This window comes from Ciona intestinalis, chromosome 5, assembly GCF_000224145.3.
Source record: "Ciona intestinalis chromosome 5, KH, whole genome shotgun sequence".
Classification (NCBI taxonomy): Eukaryota; Metazoa; Chordata; class Ascidiacea; order Phlebobranchia; family Cionidae; genus Ciona; species Ciona intestinalis.
Window position 1 is genome coordinate 4,033,783 of NC_020170.2, and position 23,612 is coordinate 4,057,394.

Below are 23,612 nucleotides of genomic sequence, written 5' to 3' on the forward strand. Positions count from 1 at the left end.
CCACTTTAGCGGGTAAAATTTGCATTATACCTTTACATATACATTTTAAGTAGTTTTATTTTGCCTGGGGACGAAGAATAGTCGAAGATCTCTTGGCGGGAAAACAGTTATATAACATTTTTATGTTAAATGTGACGCGAATTTGTTTTGAAGCAAAAATCAACCTAAACTGTGTAAGGAATGTAAGTGTAAATTTTATCGTTCCATTGAATGGCGTCTGCTCGAAACCCTTTACTTGGGTCTCCCCACGTTAAATATTCCAAGCTTAGCAGGTAAATATGTGTTTAAGTTATAATATCGTATGTTTTTGTATACAAGGGATTTTTAAAAAGCCAAATATTTAATAAAGTGGTTCAATTTTATAAAAAACTATCATGTTTTACAGACTAAAACCACTGTGTCTTATTTGAATACCAGTATATTTTATAGGGTGCTAGTGAAGAGTCTCCCCCCCCCCCCTTATTTGCTGACCACTAACTAGTAACTACTAACCCTTATAACCACTAACCCCCCAACCATCAACACTTAACCCCCTGGGCCCTGACCTAGGGGTTAGTGGTTAGCAAATAAGCTGGGGGGGGAGATTCTTCACTAGCACCTTTTATAGAACTACCTCACTAAAATTGCTTGTACCCTAATAACTGTATTCATACTATGGTTGTCTGATTGCCAGTCATTTTGTAAAAACAGAACACCTGTGTTATAAATACTGTCGTTGCCTTGTCACGCTAAAACATACAATTTAAATCCATTCATTTATATGCAAGTTTAACCTACATATGTAAATTGTTGATAGAAGTCCAAATCTTCAAGAAGACTCCATCCCATTAATGTCAATGGGCACGTCAGTGAGTGTATCTGAGTACAGTGAGTTTGAAGTGTCTGTTCCACCTTCTAGAAAAGGTTTCTGTTCATGTTGTTCAGCATTTTGGAAATGTTTTAAAAGGTAAAGTTGTGTGAATGTAAAGTTTATTTGTTCGTGCTTTTTAATACAATTGCTCCAATCCACTGGTCACTAATGGGTTGTCCAAATTATCAGCCAGACAAAAAAAGAGAAAAAATCAAATACTCACAAAGTAACATACTTGGTAACTCGTGAGCTGGCATGAGGTGTATGAAACAGAACACTTGTGTTATAACGACTCTCGTTTCGGGGGACGCGAAGATATAGGTAGTAACATTCAATCATTCAATCCAGTAACTGTAAACATACATACATATACAATGTAAAAAGATAAATATTTATATACAATCGAATTATTCCAGTTGTTTTGTACGAAAAGTTGTTCTAAAATCACGGACCATTCTGATTGGCCGTATTGACCTTGAAGAGAAATATCCGGCCAACAAAATATGCAACCAGAAATACAATATTCTAACTTTCATACCAGGGGTGAGTCGTAAGTGGGATTGGTTTTAAAAACCCAAAAATATAAATATAGTTCTCTTAAGTAAAATGGAGTCTAACTTATCCCTGCCTCTATTGAATTTTAAAAAGTTTGATCATGTTTAAATCTATACACTGTGCCCACAATATATAAATGTCCTAACTTTCCCACACTAACAACTTTCATTTTGTAAACATGTTTCATCTTGTGTACTTAAAACATTTTGTATATTATTTAAATATTCTTAATGAAACTATTTGACTTTTTTTCTTGCTTACTGTTGAATAATGACATTTAACTTTAAATTATGTTCATGTTTTATTACAGGTCTTATACAACCAGTTCAAATTCTTCTTAAATTTATATTTCCTTATAATGGCATGTTCACAATTTATTCCATCATTGAAGATAGGATTCCTATACACGTATTGGGCTCCATTGGTATGTACGACGTGCTTTATTTAACTTTGTAATCTATAACATTTAAAATATTTAAAAAAAACTATGTACAGAATAATATTTTATAGGCTATTGAAGTTATATAAATATACTGTTTGGGTGCTAATGTAAAAACGTATACTGTCTGTTATTTTGATCATTATCCATAAATATATGTCTCCCAAAAGTATTATAATATAAAAACCTAAATTTTGTTACTGAAACAATACCCCATCGTTTCTGTTTGTATTTTCAGGGTTTTGTATTAAGTGTAACTTTAATACGTGAAGCATTTGATGAACTGAAGCGATACTACAGAGATAAAGAGATTAATTCAACTCAGTATAAAAAAGTATTACCGGATGGTAGCACAACTTTTGTTGCAAGCTCCCATATTAAAGTAAGTAATAATTTGAATAAATTAATGTAACTATCCTCGTCTGGAAAACGAAAGTTGTTCGCCCACAATGGCAGCAGGTTACCAGCGATGAGCCTTGAACCCATTACCTCTAATTTCCTACACCTACCACCCTATAGTTCCAAACCTGGCATGGTAGGTTAGGTAGGAAGACTTTAGTTTTCTACACTGCATTAATCAGTATTACTACTTTCTATTATCAACCACTGAGTTGGCGATATGTCCATTTCTAGCATAGGCCCATGGAGCATTTTTAAAATATTTAATAAAAAATCTAATTTTAATATATTAATGCAGTGTAGAAAATCAAGTATATATATACAGACACTTTTTTACGCCTATATGGTGTCAAGTATCCTTAGACATATAGAATAAAAAAATTGTCATGGTTCTAAAGCAGTATAATACTTTAATTCTACAGTTTACATTGGTATATATTTCCATACTAAGTAAGTCTGTATTGCAGGTATCTGATGTGTTAATCTTAGAGAAAGATCAAAGGGTTCCTGCTGATCTTATTTTACTCAAATCCTCGGAAAAAAATGGTGAGCTTTGTTATAAAGCCAAATTTTTCATTTTTATGCATGTTGTTTTGATTTTTATTTCTGTTTTTTCATTGTTTTAATTATCATTAAACTTGTAGATACACATAAATAGGTTGATATATAGTTTGCATGTTTTGATAACCTGTCATTTTTGTGTTAATTTTGTTATGGTATTCAGCTGCGTTGATAAAACCCGTATTTTTTAAACCTTTGTGTTTTTATTTATTTTATCTGTTTATCCAGGCACTTGTTTTATCCGTACGGACCAACTTGATGGGGAAACTGATTGGAAACTTAAACTTGCAATACCCAGCACACAAGCCATGGATAATTACGCCTCTGTGATCAACTGTGGTGCTCATGTGTATGCAGATAAACCACACAACGATATACACAGCTTTATTGGTTCTTTTACCATGGTAGGTTGCTCCAACCCTCAGCCATACATAAAAAAATGGAAAAAAACAAAAAAAACAATTACCCACAACGTTCCATTCGTGGTAACTTGTAAGCTGGCACAAGTTGTTTGATACAGAACACTCGTGTTATAACAAGGTTGCTCTTGAAAACATTTTTTATTGCTCTGCAAATGGTATTTTTGCCCCAAAGTCAGGGATATAAAAAACAGTACAAAATTTTGAATAAAAAAATAATCATAGAAAACCTATACTCACTCATTTCTAGGCGTCAAAGCATGCAAAATATTGTTCCTCCAGACGAAAAAAAATTAATGCATTGCTTAGATAGAAAATCGAAAGTTTTTATTTTTTGTTTTCATTACTCCACTTGTTTATACTTCATTATATTTGTAGAATGACCCAACCAAATCAGGTCTCGTGGAAGAATCACTGAGTATTGAAAATGCACTGTGGGCCAACACTGTGGTAGCATCTGGTACAGCACTTGGTTTGGTTGTTTACACTGGAAAACATACAAGAAGTGTAATGAATACCTCTAACCCATCCACTAAAGTAAGATATTCTGTTACTTCTGCTACCAATACCACGCAAAATAGTTGACTTTTTGCTGCTCTGTAAATATAAAACTTTTGTTTTATTCCGGCGCCGAGGCAAAGTGGTTAGCGCGCCTGCCTCTAACCAAGAAGTAATGGGTTCAATACTCGTTGCTGTTGTCACTGTGGGCAAGACACTTAACGGCCAAATTATTAGCCATACATATTAAAAATCCCCCAAAAATAATCACCCACAATGCCACAAAGTAACATACTTGGTAATTCTAACATGTGTTGTATGAAACAGAACGCACGACTGTCGTTTTCCATCTATGCCAGTATAAAGCAATTTGCATTCATTCAAAATGATACTGCAGCAACCCTCCTACTCATTTCTCATTATTTTACTTTAATACAGATAGGCTTGGTGGACAAGGAAATCAACTTTCTCACTAAAATATTATTTGCTGCTGTGATTATTCTTTCATTTGCACTTATTGCAGTTAAGGTAAACCATAGGTTAACTTATATTTAATAAAGTTGTATTGAAGCTGTTATGGGCGCCAAGCTCTTTAAAATCATCTCTGAAATTTTAAAATATGTTTGTTGAAATAACAGTTTGGGGTATTGATCCAAATCTGGCCTAATTTTTTTAAGTTTCTGACAAGGACCACACCCACATAAAATAGAACTAACAGCCTAACACCTATGTTTCTGTATATAATTAATACTTTAACTTGTTTTTCTAAGGGTTTCAATGGTCCATGGTACCGCTACATGTTCAGGTTCATCATACTTTTCTCATATATCATTCCTATAAGTTTACGTGTCAACTTAGACATGGGGAAGGCCGTGTATAGTTGGTTTATACAGAGGGATTCATCTATACCAGGCACCACTGTGAGGTAATTACAATGTTGAATTAGTTTGTTAATGTATTCTGCATTATGTGTTTAAAAGTGTTTTTAATACAAAGGACTGAACAGACTTTTTTTGCTGAAAAAATGTTGTATGATTGTATAATCACTATTCTGTTACTTCTGCTACCATGCATAATGTAAACAAAATATAACCACTGTTTTACATTGCATTCGGTTTTCTATAATGACCATTTTCCTGTTACCCTTGAGGTATATAACTCCACTCTTTATATAACTCCATTAATGCATAAAAAGCCACTATATAACTAAATACAACTCTTTTTTTGCATGAGGTGTATGGACACACCATGTAAAATATGTACTACAAAAGTCTAATCCTTTAACCCAACTACACACAACAGGTGTAGCACTATACCAGAGGAACTGGGGCGGATAGATTATGTGTTGAGTGATAAGACCGGAACACTCACACAGAATGAAATGATATTTAAAAGACTTCACATTGGAACAGTTGCTTATGGCAGTGACTCCATGGATGAGGTAAGACATAAAAATCCTAATTCTGTCCCACATTCCATCTACCCTGGCTTGGCCACCTGAGGACGTAACCCTTATTTTTAGAAGTTTTCTAGAAATTATAGAAGCATTAGCTACAATAGCTAGTTCATTTTTATTAATATACCCACTGGCATTACTTTTCAAAACAATAAAAATTACATAAATGTGGGATAATAAATCATAGAGGCAGATGTCAGCAATTCTCTTCAATGTAATGAAAGAAAAAAAATAACACTGTAAATTTGACCTACATTATATCATATGTACCCTGGCATCAGTGGCATGGCCCTCATAGAACCGAACCCTTATTTTCAAAAGTTATAAAAAAATAAAGATGAATTGGAAAATGAAAATGGATTAGGTAGTTTATTATATTTATTTAATATAACCGCTGGCATTACCTTTCAAAACAATAAAAAATTACATAAATGTGGGTTTATTAATCATAAAGGCAGAGCTAATCTTTATTTAAGACTTTAAATGCCTGTTAAACAAAACCAGGGATTGGCAAATGAGTATAACAGTGGATATAAATAAATGCAGGTGAAAAAACATTTGCGACAATTTTATTCGGAACCGAAAGATGATTTAATTGACGTTGGTTCAACTCCAAACCATAAGATGAAGAAGTTAACGACAACTCCAAAGATAAGGAAAAGTTCCCACACTAAAACTGTAGAGGCTGTTAAAGGTATGTGTGTGTTAACTGTAATAAATTCCATGAATCTGACCCTGATCTGGTGCGATTCTTGTGTAAAGATATACAGTAAGGCTATAGTGCTTTGAAATAGCAACAGACACAAACAAGTCCAACCAATTATTTAACGAAAGAGATATATATGTCGCCCAAAACGCATAACTCAACAGTGAGCATGAGGTGTATAAATACACCACGTGTGTCTGGTGAATAAAAAGACACCCATGTTATAACTCTACATTCAGAATTTACTAAGTATGCTTTGTGTGTGGTGTGTAAAACATGCTTATAATAATAGCCATACTGTATATAACATTATATTCCCTCAAGCATTAGCAATATGCCATAATGTGACACCTGTGTATGAGAATGAAAGTGATGAAATACCACAACTTGAAAGTAAAGTCTACCAAGCTTCAAGTCCTGATGAGGTAAAGTTGGTTGATACAAACAGATTCTTAAATTCACCTTGGCTTTAGTATAAACAAACTCTAAGTCTAAGTAATATTAACAAACTTTGAAGTTCACATTATGACAAGTTCATGAATGGATAGTAGGGTGGGGTAGGATGGTCCATCTCATGTTTCATTTTCTTTTATCATCTCATTTCGTAGTAAACAAAGAATATATTCAGAAACCTTATCCTCACGACTCTAAAGGAGCTGTTGACTGTTTACTTAAAAACATTAATAAAATTCGTAAAGTTCAATGATTACTGGTTTAATTTTTTACCATCTCAGATTGCTCTTGTCAAATGGACAGAACTAGTTGGCCTCACACTTTACAAGCGAGATTTGAATTCCATGCATTTAATGCAACCCAACCACGAAGTTGCCATCTATAAAATACTACAGGTATAAAATACTACCTTTATATTGTAATGTGTTTAGCAATAATAATTAAAAAATTAAAATTTTTGGGCTTGATGACCACATTGGTATCTAAAATGTTAAATTTCTTCCAAATGTTTTGTCTGCCATTCAGCAAGATTTCATCAGGATTTTACATATATAGTAGGGTGGGGGAAGATGGGACACCTTTAGCACATAATATCCAGATATCCTGATCGTGTTTTAAACAATTAACAACGGTCTATAAGAGTCATGAGGACATAGTTTCATATTTCTTTAAATGTTCTTTGTTTACTACTAAATGGGACCAGAAAATAGAGTTTAAAAGTGTCCCATCTCCCCCCATCCTACTGTATATATATATATATATATATGATATAACAGTATCTATATGTTTTAAAAACAACAAAATATCACATTTATTTGCAAACAGATCTTCCCATTCACCTCTGAAAGCAAAAGGATGGGGATTATTGTACAAGATGATAGGACGGGTGAAATAATATTTTATATGAAGGGGGCTGATGCTGTTATGGCAGGAATTGTTGAGTTTAATGATTGGCTTAATGAAGAGGTATGTTTATGGATACTTGATTAGTTGTACACATATATATATATACATTGGATTTTTTTTCAAAAGTTATAAATTTAAATATTGCACTGCTTTGAAAATGGACACTGTTTATGTCTGTTGTATTGCATTAATGCTCAGTTTTTTTTTATTATTAACTTTATCCTTCTTATAATACCAAGCAGATGACCCAACAAAAACATTTTTCCACCTGTTTTTACTAATTTTATAAATATATAATAAGAGCTCTTCAATTTCTGGTTTATTTTAACCATTCTACCATAATTCTGTTACTTCTGTTACCAGGTATGTTTGTAAATATTCTTTTAACGTATAAAATGTCTAGTGTAAAACTTAGTATTAAAGTAGTGTATTTCTGACGCTGTATTTAACATTCAGCAACACTTTATAGGGAAATGTGTGTCATTTTTTACCACCAGTTTGATGTTTGACGAACATTTATAAATTATAATACAGTGTGACAACATGGCGCGTGAGGGTTTACGAACTTTAGTGGTTGGGAAACGAACGCTCACACAAGATGTTTATTATGATTTTGAGGTAATTGCTGTTATATTCACTATTGATAAATTTTTTAAATAAAACTGAATTTAGGGAACAAGTATTTAGGCCAGACTTTTTAATTTTACCTACTGAAAGAGATTTTCTAACTGATACTATGTGATAATTTACCTTTTAAATAAAGCTGAATTTAAGGCCCTAGGCCTATGATTTAGGCCAGATTTAGGCCATTACCCCAACAGCCAGGCTACTAAAGTGTATCGTTCAAGCAGACAGTGTTACTTTGAATCTCTTTATTTTTAGTAAACTAAAATTAAAATTAGCTTTTTTTTATTAAACTTTAGACGTAAAATTAAAAGGTTTTTTTTCTTGATTTCTTTTTTCTTAAATAAACTTTGAACTTGAATTTTTGTTCCACAGAGAAGATACCAACAAGCTAAACTTAGCGTGACGGATCGAGCTTTGAAAGTAACTGCTGTTATCGAGACACTAGAGCGCGATATGGAGCTGTTGTGTGTAACAGGGGTGGAAGATCAACTACAAGTGGATGTGAGACCAACATTAGAAATGTTGGGAAACGCAGGGATTCGTGTGAGTTGGTTATCTGTATCATGAATATAATTGTTTTTTCTCACGTGGCAGAAAACAACAGTTTGTGTGTTCTGTTTTAATACACCTCGTGCCCGCTTAAGAGTTACCATGTATGTTACTTTGTGGGTGACATTTTTTCTTTTTTATGTATGGCTGATAATTTAGATGTTCCATTAGTGACCACTGGGTTGGGGCAAGTGTCTTGCACATATGCCCACAATGATAGCAGCAAAGACACATTTGCCCATAATAATAGCAGGGACGAGCCTTGAACCCATTACCTCTGTGTTAAAGGCAGGCACGTTAACCACTCGGCCACGGCCAGACCATATAACTTCCCAATCTCCTATACATGATACTCCATGGTCCATACACCCAGGTTTGGATGTTGACTGGAGATAAACTTGAAACAGCAATTTGCATCGCTAAAAGTTCATGTTTGGTGTCCAGAGATCAAGACATCCATGTTTTTCAACAGGTTTGGTGTTTTTACCGCTTTTTCTAAAAATAGCAGACAAGTTTTTTAATCAAATGAAAATTACAAAATTAATTTTTCACAATATTTTTTTCCTAAAAAACTTCTTAAATTATGTAATACCTTAGCAGTGTAAGAATTTAGAAAAAAAAAATTCTTTAGGATTTTTGACTTTTTTCTCCCAACAGGTTTTCTCCCGTACAGAAACTCACCTTGAGTTAAATGCCTTCCGTAGACGAGCACCCGACACAGCGCTTGTTATACGAGGATCATCACTTGATATTTGTCTCAGATATTACGCCATTGAGTTTGTGGAGTTAGCTTGTCAATGTCCAGCAGTAGTTGTATGCAGGTGCTCACCTACCCAAAAGGCACAGATTGTAACACTGCTGAGAAACCATACCGCAAAACGAATTTGTTCAGTTGGTAAGTCAATTTTAACCTTCCATAAGTGATTAACAGGAAAAATAACAATACAATATATATTTTAAAAAAATATTTTATTTGGGTGAGGCCCCGCAGCATAACATGCCCATGGGACCTCACTCACATAAAATATTTTTTTATATGTTTCATATAACTCTCTGGTATGTTTAATTTAAATATTATGAGATAACATGACATCAAACTGTAACACTTTACAATCAAATTACTTGTGTAAATAATTTAACACTTTGTCAATTTAATCTAATTTTATTTCACTGACTTCAATCGTAAAAAAATACAGTTTTTTTATTGTAGTCTAACTCCCGTTATAATTGAAAAGAATTTTAGAAATAAATCTGTGCTAGTGATTTTTAGCCTTTAATAATATCAACGCTTCAGTTTCACCACTTCTTTTTGTTTGCCATATTACATATTTTCCGTCATATAGTATGTATATGATATCATTTTTGATTTTTGAACATACATTTCATTATGTATTACCACATAAATGTAATTAATTTTTGACATATCTCCTATCATGCATTAACACACATATGTCATATGTGTATCATATTTTTTGCTCATATTTTCTAATTTGTACCATCATTTTTTTGGCTCTTTTTTTTGCTCTTTTATTTTGGATCTTTGGAATTTGCATTTTGACGTCCTATTCAGGTCGCCGGGGTAGAAAATGACACTCATTAATTTATACAATTATAATATGATTAGCAGCAACAGTAAATATATATATTATATACCTTCTGGTTTTGATCATATATTAACCACCATACATACACAGGTGATGGTGGAAATGATGTTAGCATGATACAAGCTTCTGATTGTGGTTTAGGAATTGTTGGAAAAGTAAGTTTTCTATTAAACTAGACCATGGGTGCCAAACCTGGGGTGGCAGGGTGACAATTTTTGTTCTGTGGCATTTTTGTTTTATTATAAAGTTTGCAAACTATCAGAGTAGAGCGGTAAAACAAATTAAATAAGATCTCCCGTTCTTTACATATTTGCTTCCCAATTATTCAATCTTATTATTGTAACCAAATGCCATAATAAGCTATAAATGTAAAGTACTTGTTTCCTTACGTAGGTTATCTGCGTCACTTCAGTAATTTGTCTCATTTGTTTGGTATAAATATTTATTAGCGATTTAACTGTTCGGACTTAAAAAAATTCCCACCCGTGTAGAGTAGAATTTGAATTACATTGGAACGCTGTTAAAGATAATTACAGCATCTCAGAAATTCCATATTAGACCACTTATCTCAGTCTTGCATTGAAAGCGGGAGTTAAATTAAAACTGCATTCATTGTATTTTAGCTGTATGACTAATTGGATTATACAAGCTTATGTATTCTGTCATAAAAACCTGTAACTACTGCCCAAAACTTGTGTATATTTTAGTTAAATATAGGAAGTGCTTTTTTTCCACATGTTTTTCTGCGTTTTAAGGAAATTTTAAAAATGGGATAAGGTTTATCCATATTAATTCTTAAGAATATTTTTTTTAATATAAAATTTGAATCCAATTTTTTTAGGAAGGCAAGCAGGCTTCACTGGCAGCTGACTTTTCTGTCACTCAGTTTTGCCATATTGGTCCCTTGCTTATGGTGCATGGTAGGAACAGCTACAAGCGTTCTTCTTCACTCAGTCAGTTCATTATACATCGAGGTCTGATTATATCAGTTATGCAGGTATACCAATTGCTTTTATTCTTTATGGATGAGGTCTTTGTCAAGGACCTGGGATTTAGGCAAGCTTTGACCCCGTAACCCCAACACCCATGTCTGGTTGAGTTTAGCATAAAAATAGCCAAAGTTCAAAGCCTACAGTTTCGAGTACTAATTTAGGAGATGAGATAACAATATACTAACAGTTTAAAAATTTGACTTTATTGTTTAGCTTTGAATCATCTTGATAACATTTAACATTCTGTGTTGTGTTTCTAAACACTATTTTTAATTCCAGGCTGTTTTTTCATCTATATTTTACTTCTCGTCTGTTCCTCTTTACCAAGGATACCTTATGGTTGGGTAAGTTTTTATTATTTTATTGTTTAATTAATCAACACACACAAGCAATGGTGCAGCCTGAAAAAAACATAGCATTTTTTTTAGTTTAGTTTTTATTAAAAAAGGGAGTGTCGCGTCGCCAGAAACTCCGCTTAGCTACGCCACTGCACACAAGTTATCTAAGAGTAACCCTTGTATAACTACATGCAGCTACACCACAGTGTTCACCATGTTCCCTGTATTTTCGCTCGTTCTTGACCAAGATGTCAACTCCAGTGTTGCTTTAAGATTTCCAGAGCTGTACCATGAACTACATAAGGTAAAATATTGTAATTACTCACAAACCTACATATATCGCAACTCATAAGCGGGCATGTGGTGTATGAAACAAGGATCCCCATGTTATAACGACTGTCATTGCCCTGTCATGCGAGGAAAAATAAGTTACATTCATTCAGAATTATTATTTTATGTATTCAGCTCTTTGCTATTGCCTGGTTTTTTATGCTATAAACCAGGTTAGTATGTTAATTTTTTTGCTTTTTAATAAATTATAATACTTTTATTCCTTTTAATACATTAAAATACATAAGGTACATGGTATGTAAGTTGTACTTTATATTCAGGGGAGATCATTATCTTTGAAGACCTTCCTGTTATGGGTTCTAATAAGTGTTTATCAAGGTAATAATAAGTTTTATATTTATCCAATTGTGTTGTGTGGATAAATTACTGGTTCATATACAATGAGATGTAATCGTAGCATGTATTTATTTATATTAAAGTGCGTCACTACTTCCCACCCCACCCTAACAGAAATAAATGTTAAATATAATCAATGGTTGGATTTTATTTGAATATGTCACTGACAATGTCTGTCTACCTATCCGACTGGAGTTGTTAAAAAATGTTTTTATAGTAGGGTGTGGGAAGACATTTTTATTCATTTTCACGTTCCATTTTGTAATAAACAAAGAGTATTCAAAGAATCATTAATCCGTATCCTCACAACTCCCATAGACCAATATTAAATGTTTAAAACATGTTCAGGATGTTGGGATATTATGTGCCAAAGTTGTCCCGTCTTACCCCACCTTACTATACAACTGAACTAGATATCACAAACAAAGTAACATACATGTTAACTCGTAAGCAGGCATGAGGAGTAAGAAACAGTACACCCGTCTTATAACGACTGTCATTTTCCAGCCGCGCGAGAACAAATAAGTTACATTCATTTAATGTTTCTAACAAACTGAAACAAAAACATACTTTTACAGGAGGTGCAATAATGTACGGTGCATTGTTGCTTTTTGATACCGAGTTTATTCACGCTGTTAGCATTTCATTTACTTCACTCATATTTACGGAACTCTTAATGGTTGCTCTTACCATAAGAACTTGGCATTGGCTCATGTTTGTATGTGAAGGAATCAGCTTGGCAATCTACTTTGCTGCCCTCGCTGTGCTTAAGGAATACTTTGGTGAGTTTAGTATTCCTACTTTTTATTCTACAGTATTTGTTTACTTGGAAAAAAGATTTCCCCACCCAAAAAAAACTGTAGATTGCATTTGTAGCCTTTGTATAAAAATGCTTGTATCTTTTATTTTAATATATTGCCTTTTCATAGACATATTAGTATTTCACACAAAGTATTATCCAAGAAATACTTGACACATGTGTATATTATATATTTTTATTAGTACATATGCATAATCCAAGAGGTATTTTAATATTATTTTTTTATGAGTAAGACACCAAATCGAGGCTTAGTAGGATTTTGACCATAGTTTGCCTATTGCCCCAGAACCATAGCATTAAACAATTATATATACTAGTTTACAGGACCATTTATACCAATTATTGTATTACTAGATCCAGAATTCCTGATGTCTCTTGATTTTGTATGGAGAGTTGTCGTCATAACCAGCATTAGTTGTCTACCACTGGCTATTATTAAATATTTAAAGAAACGTTTGTCTCCACCAATGTACTCAAAGCTGGATGAATAACACATTTTCCGTTTTAAAAGCTTTCAACTACGCTGCATTTAAAGCACACATAGAAATAGTATATGTTTTTGTAGAAGTAGTCCCTTTTTTAAGTGGGTGAGGTCCTTGTCGAGGACCTGGAATTCAGACCAGATTTGGCTCAAGAAATCAGTAGTTAGGTAAATTTTTCTAAACCAAAATTTAGCATTTCTACTCTAGTACAAAAATTACAAAATATTCCAGTTCTTTTATGCGTGTTAATACTGGAAATATTTAAAGCATTTATGTCCAGTTATGGTTGTGTATTGTAACTGTTAAGTGAGAAGTTAAAATTTAAACAATATAATCCGAATCATTGCACAATATATTTTATACATTTGTTTTCTTATTGTTTGTTTATATGTATGCAAAAAGTTTTAATAGTTTAACTGGCTTCAATTTGTCAAATAAAACAATATACTCAAGTTTGTAATTAGTTTCTTAAATCTTTTGGCCTCCATCTAGTACTTACAAAGTTAAACGAATCTTATAACAAAATACCGGTTGTTAGTTACGTATTCTGTAGGACTTGAATGCTTTACTGAGGTGTCCATTTTGGTTTGCCTGCAGTACAGTTTATTTGTTTGCCACAGTTTATGCTTTACAGCACTCATCTTCAAATAGTTGTAAAAACTTAAACAACAATCCGAATGAATGTGTTTTTTGGTGCATCTTTTTAACGGGGGTTATTTTTCGCTCGTTTTGAGGCGCAGGGGGTTCCCTCCTTAACAGACCTCAATTGCATAATGTATGTCTGTCTATTTGTGTTAGACACTACTAATACGAAAATTGAATACGAGATTTTAGTTACGTATATTGCAAAAAATCTTTCTGGTCTATGCGTTTATATATACTGTGTAATTTACCTTCCGTGGTCGGATTGCTATGTTGTTTTAAATTGCATGGGTACTCTGGCTTGCGGTATTCCTTGTTACAGCGACTCAAAACTAATCGTGAAAATTATCTGATATTTCAACAGCACGTACGCATGAAAAATTCATGAGAAAAAAGGAGAATTCGTGTCAGACGGAGTTGAAATATGGACAGCTATTTCTTATAACACACGTTTGTTTATGTTCGTATAGAAAACAGCGTCTGTATAGTGTTATTATGGCAGTTTATTAATGTTGCAGGTTTAGATTCAGAGTTGGCCCAGCCGCCCAGGTTCTCTCTCTTTTTTAATACTGATCTTTTATGTTATACTTTTTCCTAGATGTATTATGTTAGAATTAGATTTTACATAAATTACAATAGTTTTTTTTCAGATAAGACAAATGAGAAGACATAATAGTTATTGCCTGTTAAGGAATTGAAAAACAGACTTATATAATTTTGTCTTAGATAATACAACAACGTTGAAGATAGCGATTTTTAGACATAAACATAATATGATTTTTGTTATTAAAAGAATTTACTGAAATAATTCATTTAAATAGGATGCAGTTAATGCGTTGAACTAAATATTGTTATTATGATAATAGAGATAATATGCCAGCTCTAATTTTGTCTCAGTTTCAGGCTAAATAACAGTTCTCAATGTAGGACCTGACCCTTATAGAATAGAACAGAAACATCTAAAGTATGCAATATAAATATATAAGTTTCTTTCCAAATAATTGTTGTTAAATAATAAGAATAAAAACAACTTAAATAATAATAACTATCCATTTGTAAATGATAATCTAAAACAGGAATAACTACAAAACGCAATATCAATAACTTTCCTTTCTAGATAATTGTTGTTAAATAATATGAATAATAACAACTTAAATAATGATGACTTTCCTTTCGTAAATAACAATCGCAGAAGTGTTGGCCCACCCAAGCTTATACCAATTGGATATCTTCCTAATCCAACGTCATTTGGTTCTTTTCCACGATTTCCAAATCCATTAGCCACAAATGAACGACAAAACCATAGACAAGTAGGTATCGCATGCAAAAAAATACTGAAAAGTGTTTTTAAAGCATATGTTTCTTTTTTTACGGAATTTTTTATACAAAATAACATTTGTGCCAAATTTCTCATAGTTTAGATGATATTATATTTTGAGTACAAATGGGTGCTGCACACATATTATTTTAATTGGGTATTTTCCCAGTCGGCATGTGGGTAATATAATGTCTGGGTTAGAACATCATATTAAATTAGCATCAATGTGTGGTTTCGTTTTTTTGATGTGTCTAAATAACAAGTTGCTGATCTGATATACATATATTTTTACTTTTTCTTTTCCTAACCTCAACAATTTTCCAACTCAAAGGTATTGTTGTGACCTCATTATTTTATTGGTATTCATGAACATAAAAATTGTAACAAAATAATTTTAACACCTTATCATTACATGGGTGTGTATAATGCATTAACAAGCAAATAATATTTGTAGATGCAATTGCCAGTACGGGCAAGCACGGGGAGTCGCAGAAGTCGACATTTTGTTCCAAACGAATGCAAAGATGAATATTACTGGAGGAAACGAAAGAAGAATAACGAAGCAGCAAGAAAGTAAGTTGAAATTTTATCAATATGTGAATGTTGTTGCTGCTAGGTGATTTATAATTGTGAAAGTGATCTTCTGGCAATAGGCAGATGAAATGTCGGTCCAACAAAAAATTAAAACAAAACAAAATATCTCTTTCACACTATTAAATCCTGATTTAATTTTGGGGATTTGACTAACAATCATTATAACAGCCATATATACATATATAATTTTTCTATAGGGCCTATATATGGACAGACTAACAACAATCGGGGCGAATCGGCCCATTACCCCTAAACTCACTTTTCATATTACCAATGCTTTAAACAAAATATTTGTTGTTGAGAACCCATTAGTTTCAAACTCAATGTTGTAGATTAGATGTGGTTATGTTTTGTTGTCAAGGGGTTAAATACATCATCATATACAGATAGTTTGGGAGATTTAACAATTCTCCACACACCTTTTTAGGCACAGGTCGTAAAATTCAGGATTTGCTAGGATAATGTCTGTGGTTTCAATTTATCTATGAAAATATCTATAAGCCTTAATTTTGCATAATCTTGCATTGAACGTGACATTTGGGTTGTAAGTTAAACACATTACGCTGTGATAATAGTCTTATAAATTATTCTTTGTATTTATACCGAATACATGCATATATTCTAAACTAAACAGTACTGCCACAATAGTTGTAGATTTAATTTAGGGATGTATTTTTTGTCCCTTATCTTTAAATACGAAAGTGACCATTGTTATCTCCAAATAATTTTTTGTTAGTTTGTAATTTTACTAAAAAATAGTGCGAGAAAAAATATCACTAATTTGTTAAAATACTAATTTTGGTTGCAGGTCCCGAGAAAAGAGAAAAACAATTGATTCTGTGTTAGAAGACAAGGTCCTATTTCTAAGCCAAGAAAACTTATGTTTAAGAAATGAATTGTACGCTTTGAAGGTAAATTTTACTGTTTCAAAAATTTGTGATCAAACAGATCTGCTATGTGGAGTTGCTGACAGACAGTTTTTTTCAATGCCTTTAACTTTATCGTTAAGCATATTATTACTGTGATAGTTGTTTTATCATTTCCAAAAAATTGTAAAAGCGTAATTTAATAACCCATTTGCTAAGTTGCTGAAAGACAGTTTTTTTCATTGCTTAAAACTTCAACTTTATAAGAAGAAAAAATTGCCCACGGGTCCTGGCATATAGTATGGTAGTTGCTTTTTATTCCAACAATTTTTTGATCAAATGTAATTTAATGAACCACAAGTTGCTGAAGGACATTTTTTATTGCTTTAATATTTACCTTTCAGAAAAGAAAAATGTGCATTGGTCTCGACATATTAGTGTAGTAGTGGTTTTTATTTTACTAGGGCCTACTTCATTTTCTACGTTGGATCACGCAATTGCCTCTGGCTATTAATATTGCTTTTTAGACACAGACTAAACCTCACTTATATTATGTTAAGGGCTGAATAACAAACATAGTAGATTGAGGATGCTTATCAGTTATCACACATGATATTTTAGCGGGACAATGACAATGCACTTATTATTTCAATAAACAGAACTGTAAACAATAACATTTTTTCATTGATAAAAATTAAAATATTTAATTAATTTGCTGGTGTATATGAATAAAAGTGTTTTAATTCTTTACCACATATAATATATTATATAAATAACATTAACTTTATTCTTCTCTTTAAATTTAAATGGTAAATCAAATTAACCAAGGGAATTTGCAGCATAACTACACCGGTTAAAACTTGTTTTGCACAGGAATGTAAATATGTAGTTCAACAAAAAAGTTGTTAATTAAGTCAGCCCACCAAAATTATTTAATCCGATTTGGTTTAATTACAGCTTAGTTCGTAGAAGTTCCGATACATTCAAAAAGCTTGAATAGGCAACCATCATGATTGACATTTATTTCTCTTTTGTTCAAAAACTAATTTCCAGACACACTGGCATAAACAAAGTTGTTGTGTTTAATATCCATAGCTGAAAAACACAATAACTTTTACAAGTTCTTTATTTGCTCATTAAATTTCTACACAGATAATTGTTTTTGTTTTCGTTCCAGGTTAAATATGGAGAAATTGATGGAACAGAGGCAGGTGCAAATAATCTTTTGTCAGACAAAGACCACACAGTATGTATTAACCTAGAAACACTCTATTCATTAACACCTGCCCTTTTGCATGCAATCCTATTTCTGATTAAAAATTATAGAAAAATGAGAAAATCTCCAGCAGGTGCAATGATTTTGTTGCTTTTCATTCCCTTGTTTAGACTTGTTTTGCCGCAGCCCACAAATCTTATTCCAAAAACAATGATTTTCCCTTTACCTAAAGTTTGGTTTGGCAGCTACAATTTTTATATATTCTTTTCTTCAAGTAGTTTTATGACTGTTTTTTTGTTTTTCTGACTGCTCTCTTATCTTCACTGATTTTTTGGGAAATTTGATCTTCGCAATGAGCAAGCTATTACAATTTATGTTTATCAGTAGCCTATCACACATAGCCCCTTAACTTTTAAAAAGTAAAGGTAACCAATAACCATAAGTTTTAAAAGAAAAAAAATTATGCTAGCAAAATCATGAACATTTTTTCATGTCACATTATTAGGTTTTATTTAGGAAATAGACTAATCATTGCACTATCACCGCTGTATAGTGTTTATTTTAGGACATGTTTGTAAGATAGGCTATTAAATTGATAATGCATGTATACTAGGTACTCAGAAGTACAAGTAGTCTGGTTTATTTTGAAGGTATATGCGCATACATTGCATACCCATGTTAGGCGCCTCCACTATCACATATCAATTAGCCTATCTGTTTTTATTTTTAAAATTATAAGTATGTAAATTCCCCCCCAAATTAATGCTGTCTATTTAAATACATTAAATGAGGTAATAATGTATTGGGATTCTGCAAGAGCAATTGTAATTGTGGTGAATATTTCCTGCCACAGCAGGATGTTTAATTCGCTTCTACAACATCTGGTATTACATTGTACTATTGCTCAGTAATGTATATTAAATTAGATTGTTTCATACATCTCTGTTTAATTGTATTATACAACTATACACTGGTAATTTAAAATGACATAACTTTTTTTATATCACATTCCAAATTATCGAGATATATATAAATATATATATATTAAAAATATTTTTTTTTTAACTCCCTAGAAAATTTTTGTCATTTTTTTCTCCATTCTTTAATATGAAGCTGTGCATTTTCTTCTGTGCACATAATATGATTGTTATGAAACAATAGGTATTCCTATGTCATTTTAAACAATAGAAATGATTTATTCATCCTTAATTGCAGATTGTGTAGCAATGATATCATGTGTTTGCCAGCTTTGCAGCTTGTATAATATTATATTATAAACAAAGTGTATAAGAATTTACTTTCTGTGCAATAACATAAAATGAATAAATAAAGAAATATCAATATCTACATTATAAAAAAATTGAAATGAATAAAATAAACATATTCACTGCACAAAATGGATAAACCAAACGTATATTATATCAAATAAATATAAATGCCCCCTTATATAAAACAAAATCAATAAACCAAACCTATTTTTTATCAAATGAATAAATATGCCCACTTGAATAAAACAAAGTTGATAAACTAAAATATTACTTTTTATCACCAGGATGATCTATCTATGTATTCCATGCTCCCATCCCCATCTAACAGCCTCAGTGAAGTAGAATGCAAAAGTTCTTCAAACATGTGTCAACGAGAATCCACAACACCACCAGTCATTTACCCAGAGGTATGTGTCTTTTATTGCATAGTTATGTTCTTTATGGGTGAGGTAACACATGTCACATTGTAGGAGTTCACCCAAGTAAAATAGAAGATTAAATTCTCAGCCATACAGTGTATATATAAAAGGGAAAATCACCCACAAAGTTTAAGCTGGCATGGGGTGTATGAAACCTGTGCTATAATAACTATGTCTTTTTCCAGCCACGCGAGGATTCAGCAAGTTACATTTATTTATTCATTTGCACTGGATTTTTGCAATAAAGTTGTGTATTAAGTTTCCTTGCACTTGACAATAATTTCACTGCACTAAAATTATCATTAATAAAGAACATTTTACAGGGGCCCAACGAAAAGGATGAATTAGCGATGCATAATTTGCACAAAATCTCAGGTAACTTAATATTTATTTTATATATATTTTCTATTTAATGTAGGGTTTTTATATATATATTTATATAATATTTCATTTTTTCCGAGGTACTAATGTGTTAAAAATAAAATTAATTCAAACAGAACATTTATAGGAATCTTTCTTTTAAATATACACCAGATATACATTCTTAATGTTGACTTAAGGTATTTCATGTAATGTCAAATGCTACATGTATCCAATACCCTAACAATCTTTTGAATTCTCCTATGTAAAAACAGTGTTGGAGCTACAGCAAAAATAAGCAAAAGCAAACACAGTAAAAGGCAGTAAAAATGTACCTTTGTAGCTACCACAAGTCATAAAACCTGTTTACAATTTAAATATTGATTATTATAGAGCTTCACACCAAAACAGCAGATGGCAAATTTAAAGATGATGATTTTGAACCCACGCGTGAAGTAATCTGCCAAACAAGGGAACCTCATTCTATTCTATCAAACTTAGCTGCTGGCAAGTTTGTCCTCACGTCAATTGATTTACCTGAAAAAAGTCCAACTCAAGGGGTTGATTTGACAATAAAATCTGCTGCAAGAGACTCTCAAGCTATAGCTCAAAACTCTGTTCCAGGCTCAGACTGTGTGACTTATGAAGCTGCGAGCGTTCTGGTTGACCTGTTAAAAATGTCGCAGAATCCACAAACGCCAGAGAAAAAACTAGAGGATGAAAGTGGCAGCAAATATAATTCTAGTCTTCCCCACAAGTTGCGATTTAAGGGAAGAAACTTAGATGTTTAGGATTTGGTGGCTATAAGGAATTACACGCACACTATACACAGTAATCTTCACATGGCTGTAATAGCCACAGCTTACATGGGAAATTAAACCATATGTTATAAGCAAAACTGCAGATACAATATTGCATAAGTTCCTTTGCTGTTGTTTAATTTTAAGCGAGTGTTTTTAGTGATTTTAAACACCCTGTCACAAATGAGTAAATGTACATTAGTTTTACGGGTTGAAACCTTTTATTACTTTACCCTTAAGACCACTATAATCGATGTTTCATCTGCCCTAATTTTGTTTCATAGTCTTAGCCAGAGACATAACGGTAACATCGCGTACATGAATTGACCCGTACATGATCACACTTGTACATGGAATATGTTGTGAGCATTTGTGCATGAGCCTCTGTTACAGAACCCTCTGTGGCAGAGAACGCAATTTGTAAATTCTATCTTTTAGTATCCATCCTTTTGTAACTTTGCCTCCATTTAGAAGTGCTACATGTTCCAGGATCCATCGTATTAGTTCATTCAGTTTGTTATAAAATGCATTTCTGTAAATTTTTCAAAGTTTTCATGGCAAATGTCACACTTGCTCCTTGGGTTTCTGACTGGGGTAATGGGTCCAACCTGCCTAAATCCCAGTTTTCCGACAAGGACCTTACCCATATAAAATAAAATACTAAAATCCAAGGAAAAACTTATTAAACATGGTGCTTTTATTTTGAAGCTACCAGAAATTAATAAACAGTTGGAAAAGTTAACTTATAGTACTGTGGGGAAAGATGGGACACCTCTAGCACATAATATTCAAATATCCTGATCGTGTTTTAAACGATTAACAACGGTCTATTGTAGTGGCGAGGTTGCGGTTTTAAAATTATTTGAATTTTCTTTGTTTACTACCAAATGCAACAAGAAAATAGAATGGAAAGGTGTCCCATCTTTCCCCATCCCACTATACCTTCGTGCAGTAATTGTTGATTCTGTTTAGTTTCGCCGCCATTTACCTATGACCAGCTACATGTTAGAACTAGCTTGCATACAATGCACCTTTATTTCATTTTGTGTTACTTTGTACAGATATCCACAACCGTTGGTGTATTGTGTATTTTCACTCGTTTTTTGCTTTGCCACCTCTTTTTAAGTCACTTTAAATTCATTAATAGTAGGCTGGAGCTTAAACGCAGTATAACTTTTTTTCGTAATGTCTCTCAAACAGATATACTTTTAACTATATGATAAAATGTGCAAATTCACTAATTACCTTTAGCTTTTTGGTGGCCATTTTACAGGGATTCTGTTTAACAAAACACTCATGTTAGTTACTGCTCTATTTGGCATAAAAATGGTCTTACAATAATGAGTTATTTTATAATTTACACACTTTTAAAAATCTAAATACACTCCATTTTTTTGCCATACAATCTACTTTAATTCTCAATGTGGTGCATTTGTCTTTGAATTCCCGCATTTAATGTTCCACAATTGTGTGTTTATTTCGCAGTTATCATTTTTTGCTCATTTCTTGTTTTTTTGCTGTTAACTTTTTTGCTTAATTAGTTTGTCATATCTAGACCAACGACTCATGTACAACATAATTTTAACTCTCACACAGACTAACCTACTGTAACCTGTTTCTAGTTACTCCACATAAATCTTTCATTTTTTGGATCTAAAACATTATTTTCTTCTGTGAACACGTTTTTTCAAACTTTGTTTTTTTTCCAAGAAAAATACAGTTTTGCTCATTTTTTTCATTCAGAAATTAAAACTTCGCTTCCTTTTTTCCAGAACTTTGAATCTTGCTAATTTTTTTTTCCCAGAAATTAAAACTTTTCTTGTTTATTACACAAATAAAAACCTGGCTTTTTTCAGAAAATAAAAACTAGCTCATTTTTTTCTGAAAAATAAAACTTTGCCGTTTCCGGATTTTTTTGTTACTTTGTTGATGCTTGTATAGTTCTTATACATCAACCTTGTCTTTCCCAGCCACACAAACCTTAATTCCTCCATCCACTGAATTGTCACCACCGCCAGCACCAACTTGCCGCTCAATTTCTGCCTCTCGAGATTTATCCCATGCTTGATTTTCATATTTTTTTGTTTTAATCAAATTTTAATCATTGAGAAGGAAAGGATGCCACTTTCATTCGCTTATTTTGCTTTTATGTTCACCTCTGTCTTGTTGCTTTAACAAAGTTTATTAAAATGGCGATGTCTTGAACAATATCGGAAAAAAACTTGTGTCTTTTAAATGATATTTTTTTTTTTTTTATAACAGTGAGGTCCTGCAGCATAAACTAAAAACAAAAACAACCTGGGTGATGAGGTAATGGACCAAATCTGGCCTAAATCCCAGGTCCTTGACAAGGACCTCACCCATGCAGAATGTAATGTGAATAGAGGTCCTGCTACAAATATTTCTTAGGGTACCAATGTAGTTTTAATTGTGTTATTAGTTCATTTTAATAACCACCAGCAGTCGGATTATTACAGTGTGTTAACAAGAATTGATTTTTGTGTTGTTAAATTTGGAGCCAGGTTGTTAAATTTACGCCGACTGGCTAAGCTACTGTGGGGGGCGGCTAATGTTGAAGTTGCGGGTTCGCGCTCCGAAGCCTCGCGACGACGCTGTTCCATCCTGCCCCGACGCACACGCTATCCGACTCCGCAACGCATTGCACACCGATGTATGACACTTGTACGGCACATCTCACGCTGTTCCATCCTGCTCCGACGCACACGCTATCCGTTTCCGCAACATGATCGCACACCGATGTATGACACTTGTACGGCACATCTCAGTT

At 32.7% G+C, this 23,612-nt stretch overlaps 2 protein-coding genes and 2 long non-coding RNA genes across 5 annotated transcripts in view; 3 read left to right on the forward strand and 1 right to left on the reverse strand.

Moving 5' to 3' along the window:
• The first annotated feature begins 119 nt into the window (after positions 1–119).
• LOC100179447 (probable phospholipid-transporting ATPase IIA) lies at positions 120–13,717 on the forward strand. The gene is made up of 26 exons (XM_002130572.5): positions 120–272; positions 797–946; positions 1,267–1,393; positions 1,716–1,829; positions 2,083–2,226; positions 2,711–2,789; positions 3,033–3,208; positions 3,602–3,760; positions 4,160–4,249; positions 4,492–4,646; positions 5,024–5,162; positions 5,724–5,871; positions 6,208–6,308; positions 6,618–6,731; positions 7,162–7,302; positions 7,777–7,860; positions 8,242–8,412; positions 8,792–8,890; positions 9,076–9,313; positions 10,113–10,177; positions 10,864–11,019; positions 11,294–11,358; positions 11,548–11,656; positions 11,964–12,021; positions 12,618–12,821; positions 13,214–13,717. Exons 1-26 carry the CDS (start codon positions 211–213, stop codon positions 13,348–13,350), a joined length of 3,285 nt encoding a protein of 1,094 aa, XP_002130608.2. The 5' UTR covers positions 120–210; the 3' UTR covers positions 13,351–13,717.
• Positions 9,711–23,606, reverse strand: LOC113474255. Its single transcript, XR_003395925.1, has 3 exons — positions 23,379–23,606; positions 18,916–18,917; positions 9,711–9,720 (listed from the first exon to the last, which is right to left on the reverse strand). It is a non-coding gene; the product is annotated as an uncharacterized LOC113474255 (long non-coding RNA).
• LOC104265765 (nuclear factor interleukin-3-regulated protein-like) lies at positions 15,099–20,873 on the forward strand. Of its 2 annotated transcripts, none has more exons than XM_026834614.1 (7): positions 15,099–15,293; positions 15,756–15,874; positions 16,704–16,806; positions 17,939–18,007; positions 19,530–19,655; positions 19,991–20,039; positions 20,418–20,873. In XM_026834614.1, the coding sequence occupies exons 1-7, from the start codon at positions 15,120–15,122 to the stop codon at positions 20,813–20,815; spliced, it is 1,038 nt and encodes a 345-aa protein (XP_026690415.1). In that variant the 5' UTR covers positions 15,099–15,119; the 3' UTR covers positions 20,816–20,873. The 2 variants fall into 2 exon arrangements, with proteins under 2 accessions (XP_026690415.1, XP_009858775.1); XM_009860473.3 differs by having other exon boundaries at positions 19,530–19,652; positions 19,988–20,039.
• The window catches only part of LOC113474256, a 1,848-nt gene continuing 441 nt past the window's right edge, over positions 22,206–23,612 (forward strand). The window contains exon 1 of the long non-coding RNA XR_003395926.1: positions 22,206–23,210. This is a non-coding gene — a long non-coding RNA (uncharacterized LOC113474256). The remainder of the gene's footprint in view (positions 23,211–23,612) is intronic.